The sequence below is a fragment of the Triturus cristatus genome, chromosome 3_2, assembly GCF_964204655.1.
Source record: "Triturus cristatus chromosome 3_2, aTriCri1.1, whole genome shotgun sequence".
NCBI lineage: Eukaryota > Metazoa > Chordata > Amphibia > Caudata > Salamandridae > Triturus > Triturus cristatus.
Window position 1 is genome coordinate 83,850,376 of NC_140584.1, and position 20,564 is coordinate 83,870,939.

General features: G+C 43.7%; 1 protein-coding gene across 1 annotated transcript in view; it reads right to left on the minus strand.

The window, feature by feature from the left end:
* The window catches only part of LOC146856844 (MKI67 FHA domain-interacting nucleolar phosphoprotein-like), a 92,400-nt gene that overhangs the window by 10,158 nt on the left and 61,678 nt on the right, over nucleotides 1–20,564 (minus strand). The window contains exons 2-5 of the mRNA XM_085647276.1: nucleotides 13,091–13,222; nucleotides 10,379–10,487; nucleotides 8,811–9,022; nucleotides 7,707–7,781 (exon numbers count right to left, since the gene is read on the minus strand). Of these exons, the coding sequence (XP_085503402.1) occupies nucleotides 7,707–7,781; nucleotides 8,811–9,022; nucleotides 10,379–10,487; nucleotides 13,091–13,222 (528 nt within the window). The remainder of the gene's footprint in view (nucleotides 1–7,706; nucleotides 7,782–8,810; nucleotides 9,023–10,378; nucleotides 10,488–13,090; nucleotides 13,223–20,564) is intronic.

Here is a 20,564-nt window from a genome sequence, read left to right on the forward strand (position 1 = left end):
GGCGCGGAGCCGAGTGCCGAAGCTCGAGAAGCTTACGGGACCGCTCCCGCCTAGCCTTCGAGGTCAAGGCCTGACAGTCGGGGCACGACTCCGCGTTGTGGTCGGCCCCCAGGCAGTAAAGGCACCGGCGATGGTGATCCGTCACCGACATCAGGCGATTGTGAGAAGTTGGCCTGATGTATGATGTCACTAGTTCTAGTGTACACCTTATATCAGTCCAAACAACCCTTATGGTGATTGGTTGTAAAGTCAACCTTATAGACCAGCTATCCTAGTGGTAGCATGGACAAGAAAAGTCTTAGGCTAAACTCTGAATGGCATGTGAAGCCAGCTGTGATACCATATATAATCCCTTGAATACCAAATGAAAGGACACCACAACAGATGTATATATAAAATAAAGTGTATTTATTCTAGTCAACCCCTCAGCACTCTTTATGAGATTCGAGGTAAGTACAACAGTCTTATTTAAGCATACATTAAGTCACACAGGTAAGTAATACAGTTAGGCCCTAGGGGCCACGCAAACCATATACTAAAGAAGTGGTATAGGGACCACTGTCTCGGAAATAAAATAGGCATAGGGAATCGCTGGGGCTACACTACACTACCAACAGTTAGGAAGTGGGAGGCACACGGGATTCAGGTGCAGAGTGGAAACACTCACGCGTGATGCGTAAAAGTCGATAGAATCACTAGCAGTTAGAAATAAGCAGTTTTACGACACTTCTGGTATAGCTAGAAAGTCGCGACTCGGAAACTAGACCCTAGGATAGTCAATACCCTTGTGAGCACCGAAGTACCCAAGTTACCTAGCCCACGGGCTGCGGGTGCATAGGTGTGAACTTGCGTCGGGTTTCGTCGTGGACTTCTATGGATGCCTGAAGGAAAGTTGCTGACAGGCAGTCAGTGAAGAGTGTCCGGTGGATCCCAAGGCTGGGATCAAGAAGAGAGGATACCTGCAAGCAGAAGGGACAGAGTCTGGGTCACTAGCCAGTGACCACGTGGAACCAGGAAGGAACCAGGCGATGTCGTGAAGATTGCAGGTGAAGAGGTGAAGCTTGTCGCAGCAGCCACGGGTACCAGGAGACGTCGAGGGCGACCAGGACCAGGAGGCGAGCTGTCCCACGAAGGCTCTTGCTGTCGGCGGCGGCGAAGTCGAACTAGGACTCACCAAGCCTTGGCAAGCGGAACCCACGAAGAATGGAGGACTTGCTTCTGGTGCAGACCAGGAAGGTCTGGGGTGCTTCTCTTTTGCAGAGGAGCGGGAGCCAGTCTGGAGGAGCCAAACCAGCAGTGAAGATTAAAAGGTGTGTCGTCGCAAAGGCCGCTAGCCAACGGGCAAGCAACCGGACAGACGCGGCAAGCAGGAAAATGCAGAAGGGCCCCACGCAGTACTGGTGGAGTGTAAGGGGCTGATCTTCAGTGCAGATGGTGCTTGGGGTTGGGGCTTCTCAATCCCTGGTGCACAACTTCGAGGGTACCACAGAAGCTGCGCTGGAAGATACTCGCCACTTTTCCCAGGTAGCCGGTCCCACGTCTCTCGTCGCCTCCACGGATCTCAGCTCGGCTGTGGATGCGAATCAGGGTCGGAGAAGTCTGGAAGTCAAGGCTCTGGTCGGGCTCTGCAGTCGGTCCCTCGTAGAACTTCAGCAAAGCAAAGGGTAAGTCTCTTGATGGTGCACGTTTGCACAGGGTAGCCACTCCTTGGCCACAAGGGAGATTCTTCAGTCTTCTTCTTTCGTTGAGTGTCGAAGGTCCAGAGTTTCTGTTCAAGTTGCAGGTTCAGGATAATCTAATCTCCTGGGGCCCAGCTACCACTCTTATACTAATCTGGGGGGCTGGGTTGCCTGCTAGGTCACGCCTTATGGGTGGGACCTGGGAGGGGGGTGGTTACACCCCCTTCCCTTTGTCCAGTTTCGCGCTGGGGCTGGAGTGCCCCAGCACCGGTTTGAACTGGACTATGCATGGGACACCTTGTGTGCCCCAGGCAGTGTCTCGTTTCTTTCATCCCTCCCTGCCCCAATACACTAAGGCCTGTCTGGGGTGGTGCTCGCACCTCCCAAGGCAGGAAACCTATTGTCCAAGCCTCCCGTGCCGGGATCACTCCCAGCAGCAGGAGGTCAGACTTGTGTCGTGGCAGCAGCATCCATTTTGTGATGCTGGGGCTCTGGTTAACTTAACCGGGTAAGTAGGTTTCAACATGTCTTCTCCCTCTAGAAGGGAGGGATAATATCCTCATCCCCAGAAATGGGATGGGGGTATTATTCCAAAGTGTTAGACACCTTACACGACATGTTTTGATGAAGCCAAACCATAGTTACCATAACCGTTTAAGATTATAAGGCACTTTAAGAGTATATGGTAGGCTATATCATGGAACAGCTGTAAGGACATGGTTCCGAAAGCTGCAGACAGGCTCAGCTCATGCTAGAGCACCATCTCACATGTTACCAAGCACTCTGCCTCCAGGATTGTTAAGGCCTGCCATAGGAGTGGCTGATAGGTACACATGTGTCTATATATAAGATAGATATAGCAATACTACACCTAAGCAAGGGGTGATTACACGACCTTGCCCCAGCTGAGTGATCAGCCAGTTGTGTCATAATGGAAGGGCAGGCCAGGGGTGGCATAATACATGCTGCAGCCCCTGGTAGGCCTAGGGTACACCTATGCCCTGGGTACCTAAGGTACACTGTACAGGGGCCAATAAGGTGATCCTATCCAAATGGGTTATGCACCTAAAGTACATAGTATTAATTTAGAGAGAGAACAACAGGGCTGTGGATCTGATTAGCAGGCCCACAGCCACATCTAAGTCGAAAACCTGTAAAGCAAAAGCAAAAAGTGGGGGTGAACATAGAAAGCAGACCCTACTCTCATACAGCGATGACGGGCGTCACAGGTCTTAAATCCAGGCATCCTACCGGCACCAGAGTCGAGTCGACAAAAGACCAAAAAAAGAGTCAAAAAGTTTGGTCAAAAATTGACTAAGGGGTAAGCTCTTCCCGGATCTGCGCTGTCTGGCGTGGAAAAAAGAAGAACTGACGTCAGCGCGCGAGGGCGGCGTTTAAGTACTCCGACGACGTCATTCCGGCGCACGACGACAGACGCGGAGCCGCAGACGACGCCTAGCGACGCGCAAGGGGTATTGCGGACGAAAAATCTTTCCGGATCCAGCCTGACGCCTGGGGATATTCTAAGGTGAGGAATGTAACTAACGTGTTTCTTTCAGATATATGGTTTGTTAAAATAAATTACTTAATCTCCATTTGGAGTCCATAGACATCATTGTATTTCTGTGTTTATAGCTTAATGTTACCTCTTTTGAAAGGGACCACTGTTTAGGTCTCGCCAGCGCATGCGCTGCTCTCCGAGACATTTAGTAGGGGGTTTTCAAAGTGCTACCCACATTTTTGTGCTGGCTACAAGCTTGAGTGCATGATGGCGTGCACACGCACAGCTGCTCCCCGCATTCCCCCCTCCCTTCTCGCCCAGCCATCTGCCTTTCCTGCGCCAGCCTTCAGCACCATCTCCGCTCCTCCCCCCGCTGCTGCGCGCACATCCCTAGCGTGCTTTAGCGCGTCATCGCGATCACTTTCAGAGTGATTGCGATGACTTTCGCTTTTACGGCCGCGTGGCGTTACTTTTTTGCACTCTTGCACCCTTTTCTCCGTCTCTTTATTTCCTCTGTTTGTTTTCTGTTGTTTTGCTCCTTCCTTCTCTCTCTTTGCCTCTCGTTCTTGCCCCAATTCGCTGTAACCCTTTTTTGCTCCCCTGCTTTTTTTTTTTTTGCCGTTTCTGCTTCCGCATATTCTCTCATTTCTTTCTCACTTTTACCTCTTTTAGTTATGCATCCTGTTTCCTCTGGTTTCCTCTTTCACTCTTGCTTGCCTCAGTCTTGTTTTGCCTGTTGCCCCATTCCACTCTTTTCCCTCACATTCTCCTACATCCAATTCCCTCCTCCCGTACCTGCCTGATTCTCCTGCCCCCAAACCTCAAGCTGACCAGTCCCGGCCACCGTATCTCCTCCCTCATCCTCCAGATCTTTATGGCGGCTGCACCGCAGACACCTAGCTGGCGTGCCAAACCCACCCACTCAGCAGATGCGCGCCTCTCCCTCAAAGCAGACGCCTCTCCCCTCACTGTGCCAGGGCCTCCTCCACCCGGATGTTTGGAGCCTTGACCTGCTCCCCCTGCCTCTTCTCCTGCAGCTCGCCCTCATTTCGCCTAAGCGCACTACCAGTGCATGGAACCCTGCCCCCTCACCACACTCCCCAGTCCCATCTCCCTCAGCCTCGGCCGATCGCCCCTCATCATGAGGCAATCACGTGCCACGCTCCAGTGATGTGTAAAAGAACATTAGGACAGGAATGCAAGCATTTAAACCGCTTCAATGTTTATCATATCATCAAAACTTCTTAAACAGGATCCCTTTCTCCACCCCAGCATTCTCATGCCATCTTGCTTCACTCATTCTTTTCACCTTTCTCCCAATAACCTCCTTCGATTCCCAGACTCTTTCTCACTTCTTTTTCTCAATCATCCTCCAATGAAGCCTCCTTCGCCTGTGCTTTCTACTCCCCCCCCCCCCACAAAGGGGTGGATCCGCCCACATCTGACTCTCCACCCCTCCAACTACCTCCACCCAGAACAAGCATTGGCATAGCCAATAGGTCTCGCCTTTGGAACCTTATAAGTATTTAGTTATGCAGCACAATATCCTTGGTGCAACAACACCAACTGTTGCACGGCTAAACACTTATAAGGTCACAAAAGCGAGACCTATTGGCTATTCCAATGCTTGTTTTGTTATAGATATTAATCACAGGTAGCACAAAATCAACACCCATTGGCAAAGTCAAACATCAAGTATAAAGACAGTAGGGAAACGGTGGAACAAATATTCTGTGCATTTGAAGCAGTAAGCTTCTGCAGCCACTTCACCCACCACAGGATGTTTTTAATAAATCAATGTAAACTTCTGTGATATGCTGTGACTCTTCAGCCTACACACAGACTGGTACAGCTGTAGCCAGATGTCAAAAAGCAAAGTGGGTTAAGAGAAAAACATAATGGCAAGTCGTACAGGAAAATTAAGGCGCCTTGGAGGGTGAACCACCTTCACATTCCGGCAATATGCAGATATATGCAAATGTCCAAATTAAACCAAAATAGCCTCTACCAGTTATTACAAGTTCGACATGATCCTATTATGATCTAACCCCTGGAACTTACGGATATTCATAAATAGTCATGAGAATTATTTAGTTAAAAGACTAGAAGGAATGAAAATGGTATGCCTTTAGATATAAATGCTACAGTCACTGCAACACTGCTGGCTTACACAATTCCACTAAAGGACGTAGCACATTTGAAGTTTACAATGCATGTACCCCAACTGCCATATTGGAAGTTGGTACGGTTGTCACTTTGTGGTTTCGGTTCTATTCTGAGGGTAGATTTCATATTATGTGGGCTCTATATGAATATTATGATCGCAATTGAGTGGGAATGGCCTCCAAGAACTTGCAGTATTAATTCAATTGCTGTTGGACCTAACGTCCTTGGGGTAGCTTGACTCAGGCCAAAGGGCTTTTACTCCAGAAAGGCATAACGTGCTTGCACCACATCCAACTCGCAATCTCACTCAACACCACTTAAAAAGGACGCTACACCGCTTTTTGATGAAGTTTAGAAGAAATCTTGATCTCTCCCTCTTCAATATAACCAGTTACTTTTCATCCAGCACATTTTAGGGCAAAACATTTCATTACATTAGATTTGACAGTAACATTCCCCTGATGTTTCACTTTAGTACAGCAGATTCTTAATCACTCCCTGAGGCTTCCACCCTGCCTTAATACTGGAGTGCCCATTCAAATCCCTTCAGATTGCGCTCCAACGAATATTTATATAATACACGACTTCAGATGTTCACCACAGTCTATCCGGCGCTTGTCTGATAAAAGGTCTCCCTAGCTGCTATACTTTCTAACCCTTATACCGTCATTTTGAATCAGCCCTTTACATATTGAGATACATATTGAGATCAACAATGTGGTTGGCAGTTGATTAGCCACCTCAAGACAATTTACATGCAGGTTCCCTTCTCACCAATGTAGCTCCATTACAGTTAAGCAGCACATACAAATTATTCAGTTGCTAGGCTTCGAGCTGCTATCTCCGGCGCTATACTTGAAACTGTAAATGTATTTACTTCAGTCACACAGGGGGGAAGCTTTACCACAGCGCCTGTATAATTAGCTGGAACCGATATTTCTTCAATACATCAGTACTTTGCTTTAATAGACCCTCCTTTAACCTAGAACGTATACTCTCCAGCACCTTCCCCCTGTTCTCACACCCAGCTTACTGCGTGCACCCGGAATCCTCCTCATGCAGCGGTGCTCGCCGGTCGTCCAAGAGGGAGCCTTCCTTAACGGGCTGAGGATAATGTACACCCTCCGACCACCTCCCCCAAGGGCTTCCCCGTGAGGTGATTTCCCCGGTTGGCACACTCCTGCCGATTCTTCTCCGCTCTGCTTTCTCAGACAGGCGCTCCCGCCGCCGGTAGCAGCGCGGCTTGCGGGGGCGCGGCCTAGACCCTCAGCTGGTAAAAGGGGGCGCTTCTTTAGTCAGGCGCACCCGCAGCCGCCAGTGGCAGCGCGGCTTACGGGGGCGCGGCCTCTATCCTCGGCTGCTAGAAGGGGGCGTCGCTACAGCAATGGCTCGGCTCACATGACCTGTACGTCGGCTTCAAGGCCAGTCCCGACCCGGGCTTCCTGGCTGCAGCTCTCCCCTCAGCTGACAGGCGCGATGCTGGCGGGCTACGCCGAGGGGTCCCGACACCTTGCCAGACCTCACGGCGCTCTTAAACCACCACCGGGGATTCTCAGGAAACCCCACAACTCGGAGCTGCGGCGGTGAGGATACTGGGTAGAGTTCAGTGGCAGGGGGGCGGAAATTAAGCGTGCAAGGCTCTCAGTCGAACAGATGAGTAGGCCTGCCTGTCTGTGGAGTATTGGGCACGACCCCTTCCCTTATATTCAGGGAAGGTGGACAGTCGCTAGGGCCGCTGGGGGGGGTCAAATTCCCAGGCAACACCCAGGATGAGTGCAAAGCAGTCCCAGGCGGCGATTCTTCCCCCTGGTTCTACTTCAGGGTTTCTGACTATGCTAAGGGCTCCCCCGATGACGCCCAGAATCAGTGGCTGTGTACAGGGACCGGTCAGAAGGTTGAGGGTGGTGTCAACTGATGAGGGAAGTCGCGCAGACCCTAGGACCTGTCCAATCCCTATCTAGCGCAGCCACCTCTCCACTCAGGTGCCTTACTCCTGACTACCTCACAGCCCAACTAGTCCTAAAATGGCCGCCCCGCTCCCACCTCTATTTATCACCTGGGGCCTGACTGGCCAGAGTGGCCCAGAAGGTTCCGGAACCTCTCATGGCAGTCTATGGCCCAGGTGCTGAGGTGACAGTTGGGAACCACCATTTTGTGACACTAACCTCCCTCTTCTAGTTTCCTCATCAAAGCACCTTGCGCCTCCCCCTCAGATAGTAAGAAGAGGGCGCCCAGAGCCTCTACACCAGCACCCAAAAAGTAGTTAGTGGACAGAAAAAAAATGAGAAGGAAAAGGGGTAAAGAATAAAATGAGGAGGTCTAACAATTGCCAAATGAAAAAGACGCTGTATTAGGCTCACCTGGCTGTTCACTGTCAAGTTAAGATCAGCGGTTACGTCCATAGCTATCTTTTTTTGTATTGGAATTTGGGAGGCCTAAAGAAATAAAAGAAAGATCAGTTAAAAAGATGCATGGAACAACATGGAAAAGTGATATTGATGTAAGTAGGATATGCATTGCGAAATACCAGTGTGTAAACTGCCACAGAGAAACAGAAAATAAATCTAACTGATGCCACAGCTTAGAAAGGAGTGAACATATTCCCACAAGCGATATTCAGATCTCTCAGTTCACGATATTCAGGTCTCTCACTTCAGATTCTGAAGAGCTACTTGCCTTTGAATGCACTGAAATTTTAACAAATTATTCCTTAAACTGGCCTTTTGTAGCAGTTTTTGCTCACGAATCTTGTAACCGCTTTATCAATCTGTGATTTTTTTGTTTACACTGAAATGTCAGAAGGTCACTTGCACAGAAAATAGATGGCGATCGTTCTTCAAAGCCTTCGCGCTCCGCTACATGTTTATGGAGGCCTGCAGAAGAGAGGCCTACATTTTAAAGATCGAGGCAAAATACTGCTGCTTAACTCCCCTTTCAGTTCCGCCCTTTATCTGCAATGTCGCAGGCAGTGCCTAAGCAACTAGGTGAACTGAACCGTCTACCGCACAGGTTTCACAGCATGTTCCACAAATGTAGGGGTACCCAACGGACGACTGGTATGCCAATGAAGAGGGAAGGCGTGAGAGCAGATTATGTTGAGGAGCAGTATATTATCATTACAGAGACTGAAACAGGCCAGTCAGCACACTAGTAACCTGGTAGGCAGAACACATGTGAAGTACAATTTTATGAAAGTTGGGCTTAAACACTGCAAGAAAGCTTTAGGGCACCCCTTCCAAATGTTACTGCTCCCAAAGTAATTTTAAAGGATGCAGACAAAAAAATGCCTCCAAGTTCTTATGTAGGTCTACTCTTTTTCCACCGTAATGTTCACCGAATCAATAGCAGAAGTAGCCATCGTTGAGCATGTCCCAGTGACCTTATTGCATTGTTGTTGGATACAGCATTCGTATTAAGTGAAAGTACAGTAAAGCATAGACAAAAAGTAAATAAAATATAATTACAAATCCTGGAAAATCATAGTCTATTCCTTTTGCAGCAAGTCTTTTCCGTAGCATCCTTTCTTTTGCTAGCAGCCGTTTGGTCATTTTTTCTTTCTGCTCGACGGTCCGCTTCTTGTTGTACCTGGCCACTGCAGGGTACGATGGTTTCTTAAAGGTTCTGCAACAGCCTTTAAAAAGGTTTTCATGGACTTTCTCAGGAGGGATAAATTCGCCTGAAATACAATGATGGATTTTATTAGAACTGGAATTATTGTAATTGCTTGCAATACATGTCTTAACCAACAATGAAAACATTTTATTTGTGATAAACAAGGCGTTAGAGTCTTTACTGATAAGTAGAAGAAGAGCACTTCTAGAACCCTTCAGTGCTTTTTCTTGAAAATAACAACGTAATTGTCTGTAAATAGATCTACTGCTGGGTATGGATAATGAAGAGAATGCTTTGAGAGGCATCGTTTGACATCAGAGAACATCAAACATGGAGCAGTATCATTGTAGTCACAGAATGAGATAGACAGTAAAGATGGTACCTGGGTATTGCCAAATCCTGGGGTCAGGGCAATTTGCTGCAGGAGGCATTCAGGCCCTAATCTCTGCCTTCATGTTGCAGTATGGTATTGGTTCTTCTGGTTTGAGGGTATTATGGTACCCTGAAACAAAATAAAAACCATCGCCCCCTCCTTCTGATGACTGCAGCAGCTTTGCAAACCAGTGCTGCGTCTTTATTTGCTATGGGGTATTTTTTACAAGAACCAGACTGCCTTGCTCCCACCATAGATCCCAGACCAAAAGTACAAGCTGAACTTTGTTGAGAAGTGCTTGAGAAAGATTCACAACACCCTCCAGTGAAAATTGGGGGGCGGGAAGTGTAAAAGGGCCGAATGTATCAATTTACTAGTTGCATTGCTTGGCACAAACCCAAACGTTCTAAAGAGGCAATAAACATAATACTTTTATGGGGCTTCAGTCAGGCCTTGCCGTGCCTGTGTTGATGGGGCTTACCCTCTGCGGAAAACATGGGGTAAAAGGTCAGCAAAAATGTCAAAAAGATGTATAGATATTACAGGGAGTTAAGCGTATGTTTAGGCAATTTCAAAAGGTCTCTAATACTACAATTTTGTTTACTTTAGTGTTCTGTTCTGCCCCTTCCGGGTAGGTTTTGATAGAATAATTTACTTGGAACAGGTAGGGTGGAAACATTAAATGTACACAAATATTACAACTGCAGGTCAAATAACTAAGAACACTGGTTTTGCTTGCATTCTACACAGCATGCTACCTTACTAGAACGTAAGAGAAAAGTCCTTTGATAAACATGTTCTCACAAAAAGTAGGGTTGTAACTCAGAAAAACAAACTTGGCCTGATTCTTCTTTCATGTAGCAGCATGAAATCCAGAGTGACCGGTTCACAAGAATAGAACTCACTCATGAAAATATCCACTATTAATACATTAATGGGCAAAAGTGCAGACATGCGTGTTTAACATACAATGAAGTGTATCCAACTCGAAAAGTTTAAAAAAAAAAAAAAAGGTGAATAGTCCTGTAGAAAAAGAAATGCACTTACATTTCAAGAGTCTTTCACAGAAAAGGTAGTTGTTCATGGTTTCGGCAACTATCTTGGCAACTTCGTCACACTCAAATTCCACAAAAGCATATCCTTTACTGCCTCCAGTCTGCCATGAAAAAGAGTATACTTAATATACATTACCACAGTAGTACCACATATTGGATATATCAACAATCAGCCAAAATTAGCACAACTAAAATCACAGACTGACGATTGAAAGCACACACAACCAGCCTAAGTTGGCATGAAGAACTGATGCAGAGTTCCAATCCCATATTTAAACCATGAATCACAAACTACTATTGAATAATTCACCTATTCAGTAAAGCAACAAATTATTTTGTACAATCAAGAAAATGTGGTAGGGCAGATGTTCCTTCCAGAAAATAGGCAAAGGAAAAACAAATCTGCCACACTGTGGTGTTTATAAATGAATTATGCCTTCAATATTTAAGCTAATATCTATAAATTGTCAACTTTATTAAAGGAAAAAAATGAAGAGGGGAAATTAACTTGAGAGGTCATAATTTTTTTACTGTTACAAACAAGAATATGAAGTCACAAGACACTTTTAAAGGGTTAATGAAAAAGTAAACAATTTTGGTCCAGGCACGAATTCCAAGCCCTTTTATCTCAGACCCACCAAAGTATTGTGATCTGTTGTAAGGGACTAGGGCAATGTGCTGCACAGCTGCAAGTGATGGAAGAGCCCCAACACAAGGAAGGGCCTGTCCATCAAAAGGAAGACATTTTGGGAAACCCAAATACAATGCAGTCACAAAACAGAAGTACTCCTAGATAATATGGGGCATTTTGTTTGGTTTAGGAGCAGAGACCCAACATCAACCAAATACTCCTCTGCCCTGGGTAAATGTATATTTAGGGAGTTTTGCAAAGTGCAATTATCACTTACTGAGTCGCAATCCACTACTGAAAGACTGTTTCGTTCACAAAAAGATTTTTTTTTTTTTTTTTTTTTTTTTTTAATCGGACTAGGACAGGAAGAATGTGGATCTCCAAGGGGATAGTATTCCACTGCCTGGCTCCCCGAACCGGAAATAATTTCTCATCACATTTAAGAGTATGCTCCAGGGAAAGGAGCGGAGGGGTAAATCTGGATTTTATTGGAACCTTCGACATCGCTGAATGTATTATAGTCAAGTGCAATCGTACACATGGTACCAACAACCAGTCGTGCACCATATTTTGACAATTCACAGAAAACATGCATAGAGTTAACTCCATAGGCAGGTGCCCGCATTCCATCTATTAAAAGAAATATAACAGAAGGACCCCCAAATTAAATGGAAACACTGGGTAGGATCTGAGACCATCTACATTTAACACATGGTGTCTCAGAGTCAACACAGACATTGATGCTGTTCAATGTCGTCATGACAGGACACTCCGGCAAAGGACTGGCTTCCCTGGTTATGTGGATGACACCCAGATGATGGCCTGGGAAGTCACACATTTCAAACAACTAATGATTTTGACTGATGGAAGACCATTCTGCTCTTTAGAGGTGAGCACACAGTGATTACTTTTGATTTCCTGGGACATTGCAGAGAAGATATCTGGTCCATCATTGGGAAGTTGGTTCGGAAACTGGGATATGGAAACCCAGAAGATTTCAATGGACACTAGGGGTGACTTTATGAAGCTATTGGAGAGAAGGAGCCCCCACCTATAGTCACCCTAAAAATACCAAGATCTCATCAGATGAAGTGGAAACACCAACACAGTGATCCATGACAATAAATGGCATTTGATAAAGATTTTTTTGCACAAGCGTAATGGTGGGTCGAAGATGACAACACCCCCCACTCTCCTCCATACCACCAACCCTCTTCCTTTTTATACATTTAATTCACAGGTCTGTCAATTAAGAATCACGGTTCTCCTTAAAATTATCAGATGAGTATTTCAATCCCTACAAGGTATTTTGATGTAGATCTCCAGAAAACTTAATTCTGACTGGCAACTCTTTTCAGACCACATATTCAAAACAGGCTTCTCTATGTGGAAGCCTAATCTCAGAGTGGCACGGCAGTTAATGCCCTGATCAAGGAAACCCCATCAACTACCAGCCGATGTTCCTCCACTCCAGCAGAGAAGAGCCTAACAATTCCTGGCATTGTGGGGCAACACATTGTTCCCCCATACCAGCCCATACATTTGTAATGGCCAGTAAATGGGATGGGGAAAATAGGCAAAATGTAACTTAAACCCGGAATTACCACTCTATGTTACCAGACAACTTAGAATTAAAACGTAATATTTTGTCCATAGCAATTAACAATTTTGCTTTGGCACTTAGAAGATCACTCTTCATGTGGTGGATGCCATCAGTGTCCTGGTGATAAGGGAGGTCTGTTTATTGGTGAACATGGATATTTCAATGGCTTTCAACACTATTAGACATGAAAGCCCTGGCATGGTCCCTGGAACTGGGGGTAAGATTTACACCTTCTCTCTTCCATTCTGCCTAGCAGATCACACTCGATCCTAGCCTGTTAAAAATGATCCCACCAAATTAAAATCAAAACTAATTAAGTTAACACTTAAAAACTAACTGTACATCTAGCTATTGCTTGCAAATATGAAAACGCTGAGTTTTAGGGGAATTGAGCAACTTCAGATACAGTAGTTTGTTCAGCTTGAGGGTTTTAATGAAGAGAGGAAATAACACAGGGTTATATTATTTACCTTTTTGCTTCTCGAAAGTCGAATTCTTGTGACATTTCCAAATTGACTGAAGTAACCTTTGAGTTGTGGCTCAAAAAGTCCCCTGGGAATATGCCCCAAGTAAATTACACCAGGAGTAAGCTTCTCGTTTTTCTGCAAGGGATAACAAATAAATATATCACTAACAAAACAAAGCAGATTTGAAGTGGTTTGTTTGTCAGGAATGACAATTCACAAATGAGAATTTAGTTTGAAAATGTGATAAGATAAGAGAAAGAGCCAGGCCAGTGCTTAGACAACGGTCTAGCTTGAATATAAAAAGGTGGGCACGTGCTGAGCCATGGACATGTACTTTATGCAATAAAACAATATATACAAACATAATAAGATCTCTCTAAAAATTAAAAAAAGCACTAAACATTGTTTTATTCAAATTTTTATAATAAACAATGAGCTCTCAGGTGCATTACAATAAGAAGCATATTTTTTTAACCAAACTGACACCAGAAATCTAACAAGTCACAAGATACACATTTAATCAAGCCGAAATCAAGATACATAGTACTGTCATTGATAATCAAGGCAATTAGTAAGGGCATATAAATTTAATCTTCTGAGGAGGTCGGTTACTGGGAGGGCCCAACAGTCTGCTCAGCATTGCCGACCAGTCTACTTACTGCCTTTACTGTCAGTTTCTCGTGGCTTTCATATATTGTTAATCTACCAGTGACCATTCGACCAACTCACATTTACAGAGCTAATTATTCAGGGCTCTAAGGTTCACCCATTGCATGGCTATGCATCCTTTTTGCAAAAACATTGCTCAGTGATGCCAATCTTTTTCTTATTTTATCATTCTGTAATCGCAGGAAATATACCCAATACACAACGTTTAATTCATTTAACAGGTATGTCTTCGGTAGCTCCATATAAGCAACTTACCACTTTATCCCAGAAGTCATCTATTTTGTGGCATCTCAACTCCATTTGTAGGATGCGTATCCACTACCGCCACATCAGAAGTTATATTTGCCAAGGCTGGTATGTCTGTCAAAACCTGCGATTCTGGTGGGCGAGTTGCTTCAGGGAAGGTGGCCCACTTGCACGTTGTAACAGGCCAGGACCCACTTGATAACTTTCCCTAGCATCTTTAAATGCCATTACCTGCTCATCGGCCCCTCGCTTAAATTCATTACAAATGGAGGCAGTTCTGCCCCGATAGACACAATTTGAGCACTGTTTATGTGTTATATCCATGGTGCATATGACTGGGTTTTTGCTTTGTTTCTTTTGTATATGCTCTTATACTAAATGTTTCTTTAGGCCAGTGCTAAATTGAATGAATAATATAAAATAGTCCATAAATCTTTTTTCCTGTCACACAGGATTCATGTTCATGGTTGTGTAATCTCTTATTAAAACAGTATTTGATTGGTGGCTGTTGGGGGTTTCATTTGTCTTGGTGCCAGGTAAGGGCATGAGCAGGAAGTGGCACACCGATTCCTTTTTATAAATCCAAGGGGATTTAGGTGCATTTAACCTATTGGATAATGGAGTTCCTATATCCCCTTCACTGGTGGTGGTAATAACAGATGCAAGTCTTTTGGGTGGGGAGCCTGGCTAGGAGTAAGAGATTTAGGGATCTTGAAAATAGCTTATAGACAGACTTCCTCAAATTAGCGAGAACTGGACGGCATCAGAAGAGCTCTGAAACAATTTGCCTGTTTTATTCATGGAAGAAATATTCAGCTTCGAACAATGTTATAGCCAAGGCCTTTGTCAAAAGGCAAGGAGGAAAAAGATTTCAACTGGTTCGGAAATGGGAGATGCCTGTGTTGGATCCTTTTGCGACAACGAGAAATGCGAAGTCCAGAGATTTTGTTCCGGGACTTGGAAAGCAGTGGCTTGAGCGGTGGACACTGCCTTGCAGATGGCTGTGCGCCTTTCTCTATGAATTTGCCCCAATTTGGTCCTTTCTAGTTAGGCTCAGGAGGGTGTTGGCTCAGGTGATATTAATAGCTCACTCTTGGCCTTGAGCAAATTGGTATCCTCTGCTGATGAGTCTGAAAGAGTCGGAGCAGTGGCAGATCCCTGTAGTTCCATTTCCCCTATTGTTTCCTTCCCTGAATCTCCAGGTCTTGCTCAGACAAGATTTGACGGCTTGGAAGCTGAGGAGTGGTCGGAATTCATGAGGATTTATCAGATGAGCTAGCATTCACTTTGAAGCCCTCAAGGAGGGCTTTGACACTTAGATCTTACGCTAAACATTGGAGATCCTTCTCGGTAAGGTGCACGCATAGGGAGTTCGATCCTACAAAGGCTGATTTAGATCAAGTCTGCAGTTCCTCAAGGATGAACTTCTATAGGGTTGAAGGTGGCTTCCTTGAAGCTTTGAAGAAACTTCAGAACAACATCACTATAATGCCTTGCGATAAAGGTGGCAGTATTCTAATAATGGATAGCAACGACTATATTGCTAAAATTCAGACCATGCTATAGATACCTGGGCACTACCAAAAAGCTAGTTCGGGAGCCTGAAATAATTTGAAAATACAGATTGAAAGGCTTACTCACACAACATTATCTAATAGTGACATATGTAAAAAAAGAATATGAATTTCTGAATACACAGAATCCAGCCATTCCAGCCATTTATGGTGTACCAAAAACACAAAGACACAAAAGATCCCACTCTGCGTCTCATTATTTCACCTATTAATTCGATTACAGAGCCATTATCGAAATATGTGGATACATATTTGTGCCCTATGACTAAAAGCCATCAATCCTATATAAGAGATACTGGTGATATGATCAAGAACAAGAAATTCTGGTCACATTAGATACTGAGGCACTCTATACAAACATTCCTCAACAAGATGTCAAAGGACTTTTAGAGAGATCCTCAGGTGACCAACCTAATACATTCATATTTGAATGCCTAAAAATAGTGCTCTTCCAAAATTATTTTGAATTCAATGGCAACATGTACCATCAAACCAAAGGGACAAGCAAGGGAGCTTCTTGTGCTCCTAGCCTAGCGAATATTTATATGGGAGAATATGAAGGCAAACACATTTTTAATGAAGCTGCCCCATTAGATAAAAAAAAAAAAAAAAGCAATGGCATCGCTTCATAGATGCTTTTTGTATAGTGAGAAAAGAAAAGTCCTGTAGATTTCATACAATGGCTAACCCTCAGTGACAAGAACTTAAATTTACAGTTGAAAATAACTCGGAGAAAGTAGAATACCTAGATATCTGGATAACAGGCACTCAAGGTATGTTACAAGTTGACATTTATAGAAAACCCGCAGCTAAAATTACAGTGCTCCAACACTCGAGTTTTCACCACAATGTCCAAAAAGATTCAATCTCCTTTGGGAAATTCCTTAGAATTAGAAGGAACTGCTCCACCATTAGGTAATACAAGACACATGGAAAAGCACTGAAGCAGAGACTTTTAAAAACGGGGGTATCCCAAATGCTTGGTTCGACAAGCATTTAAGAGACCAAGTACTACAACTGCGGTGCTCTCCTCCATGGACTCAATCGTAAGAAAGACCTGCCTGTGTCATAAATCACTCCAAGTTAAATCAAAGTCAAAAGGATTTTTGACAAAAACAGGAAAATCCTTAATACCAATGAAGATGACAACATATTAGATAGACCTATTTTTTTAAAATAGAAGAAATGCTGATAAGAGACAAAAATAATTAGTACAAGGCTAAAATAAAAAGAACAAAAACAAGGTTCCACTGTGGGTACTAAATTGATAAAGGGGAATCACAGATGTGGCACATGCCATGCTTGTGATAATGCCCTAACCACAGACAGATGGGAATATGGAGAACGCAAAAGTTTTTTTTTTTTTTTAAAAAGACATGTCCAACTGCAGAAGTTCCAACGTTATATATCTTATCTGTCCATGTGGACTTGGACACGTAGGTAAAAGAGGGAGAAAATTCAGGACCCACTATACAGAACATAAATCTGCATTAATAAATCTGCGATTAGAACTATAAAATTGCAAGCACCCTTAGTCCAACATTGCAGTGATCAAGGTCATGCAGAGAATTAACTTAAGTGGATCATCTTTGAGAAAGTTTGAGCCTAACAAGGACAAGCTATGACAGACGCGTAAAGATAGAGTAACATATGGGATTTTCTCTCTAAACAAGGTAAAGAAGGGGCTCAATAAGAATCATACGGCGAGTTACCTGATCTTGTTCACCCCCCCCCCGAGGTCTTTCTACATAGGTATTACACCAGAGAACATTTCCTGCTCCCTCCAGCATTTTGGTAGTATGCCTAAACCATGCTATCCATTATTGAGATTCTATCACAATATTAAGATCACAAATAGTGAGGAGGGCTACCGCTGCGTTAAACTAAACTGTTCTTTTCTGCTACTTTCTGACAGACCACTGTTCGGAATTCGAAGCTGATTTACAGAGATTTACACCAGAGGGTCATCCTTTATAAGGTTGCACCCACGTTCGTCAGTATTCTAGAATCCTTTGTTCATGTTTAGCTGCGAGCCTCTCTCTTACGTCAACATCTCAATGACAGCACATTATGCGTCACCATTTTAAATCAAACCAGCGCTGGCGTCGAAAAATCTTCTAAGGATGAGAGTAAGTCCGACAGACGGAAAACAACGAGTTAGACTCACATACTGGAAGGTAAGACCGTGCTCATCTCCACTTAGCATAGGATTTCGTCAGCGGCTCGGCTATCGACATACGTAGTGGGAAGCACTTATAAAGCCTCTCTTATTTAACTACTGTACAAGAGACCACTGTAGCCTCTTTAGGCACTGGAGTCTTACAGAGCAGATCCCCGTGCCCCAGGGAAATACCATTTTAAATCTGTACATAAGCAATCACTGATAAACTATACAAGAGATTGCTGTAACCTAAAACGGGCATCTCATATAATGGAGGTTAAAACAACATAAGACAAAAAGGTAAGTAAAATGCCATTAGTGCTCGTCTGACTTGAACCTCGCATTTTTTCAAGATTGGATGTCGGCCATTTACATCGTGATGAGGAGTAGGATGGCAAACCATGAAAAGCTGTTCCCTTCATGACAAAAATATAGCAAACGCATAACACGCAAAATGTGCAAGAACTACAGAGGAAGTAAAAGTAGAGGTAATGTCAAATATAAGGAAATATAATCAGTATAATAAAATTGCACATGTTGCAAGTATTAATTCTATTCTACTGTATTCTACCCCATTAGCAGTAGTTCTCTGAACGGGAACAGATTTCTAGTTTAATATACACCTAAAGCTTGGGCACCTAGTAGACAATACGAGGCCTAAAATAGTAAAACTTGTTTCTAGCCCACCTTCCCCATACAGATGGCGGGATATTTTTTCCAAAATTGTGCTCATACATGTGAGAGCACAATTAACGTTTCACTCTACATGCATATCACTGCTACAGCATGAAGATCACTGAGATGATCGGAATAGGACCTCTGATTTGCTGTGGGTTATAAAGGTAGACTTCATCTTGTCCACTTATATCAGATGCACATATTAATCCTTCACAATATCTTTTCTTTTGAACACCATTTGGGTGCAAGCTTCCCTTTGTGCAGAAATAACACTGGGTATGGTTTGAACTTCAAACCAGATGTTATTAATCTGGCTATTGAGGAGTCCTCATATTATTTACAGAAACAAGTTTTTTCAAGAAACCCCTATGTTTATCCGTTATTTTATGAGGTATCATACCAGGTGGTCCTGAACAAGGTGGATCTCCTACACACTGTCCACTGAAACGATCGTAGACCAGACTATATAAGATTCCGACCCACAACACAGCAAAGGCAGCGAAAATTGTTACTTCCCCGTTTCTGTAAACAGGGATTGAACCCAGTGGTTGGAACAATCATAAATGGCTGGAGTAAGGAAATGGATGTGTGCCAGTATAGGGAATGAGAGGTTTTTAGTTGGCGTGGTGATATACCATTGTTATATACAAGTGTTTTTCTAAAAAACGGTCTACATAAGGAGACAGTTATTTGTGTCGTAAAAATTGTAAAAATAATTTCCTGTTTATGAAACAAAATGAATGGGCACCATTTATGGACTTTTATTGTTTTCTATTAAGCTAATACATAAAGAAACACACAATTCAAATAGTAGATATTGATACAAATTATAAAAGAAATAAAAACCTTGATGAAAGCAAACAATGAATTAATTGTATAGATTTATGGCAAGCCTTGGGAGTCTACCTCTGCTCCATAGGAAGTAATACAGGTCAGGTGGGACAGCCTATCGAGTCATTTTGGCTTCCTTGAGAGTTCAACTAGCTGCTCTCAAGGCATTTTGAAATTCTTGAGGTAATTTGAAGACTGATGAGAATTTGGTTCTTCGCCTCTTGCAGGCAATCAGGATCACCATACAGTTGCCAGCATGGGACTGGAACTAGTTCTAGGGGTATTTGTTGACTCCCCTTTAGAGCTTCTGGTAGAGGGGATGGTTAAACTGTTAACTTTAAAAAGTATTCTTTTTAGTTGCGCTTACGACGGCAAGAAGATTGAAAAAACTGGGGTCTCTCTTGTAAATTCCCATACTGTAAACATTTTCCATACAGAACAGTTTTAAAGCTACTCCTTTCCTTTACTCCAAAAATTGATTCTTCATTTTACAGGGATCAGGAGTTGATCTTACCTGAATTCTTTCCTGTTTCAGAGGAGGAGCGGAATCTACATTTGTTAGACGTAAGAAGAGCTCTTATATACTTGCAAAGATTGGTCCTCTTCAGTCTTTAGGAATTTCGTTTGTTAATTTTGGGATTGCAAAGTAAGGGGAATAACCTTCTACTCTTTCTCTCAGTCGTTGGATGAGGACGTTTATGGGGTAAGGAGTCAGACTCCACGTTCTCGGATTCTAGGTAAATCCACCCGCATTATGTCATCAATGGCTCAACTTCAAGGAGCTTCCATTGCAGAGATTTGCCGCACTGTAAAGTGGTCTAGTCCTTCCACTTTCATGAATCATTACAGGATTTCTCAGGGGTGGAATTGGATCAGGTGTTGGGTAGCATGGTGCTTTGTTCTATGAAGCAAAAGTATATGGCCCTTGTATGACTACCATTGTGAATCATCATCATTAAATACAGAATGTGGGGATTGCCTAGCATCCTTAGTTGTCTGTCTGTGTTACTGCTGGCTACTTCTCAATTTGTGGTGAATTTAAGCGAGGGGGTGACAGGGTAACGCCTCAATTACTTACATGGTGATTGCATTACTACGAGTCCTACTCCCTCGCTTCAATCCATACTTTCCTCCATTGCAGTCAGGACAACAGTGTCTATAATGGGCTTAGCTTTTGCACTAAACAGGAGGACCAATGGGAGGAAGAGGCTTTATGACCTTATCAAACAGGTTGGGTTGTCTACCAAGGCAGGAATGCTTCAATTTGTGTTAAATTGAAGCGAGAGAGTAGGACGGAGTAATACAATTACTATGTAAG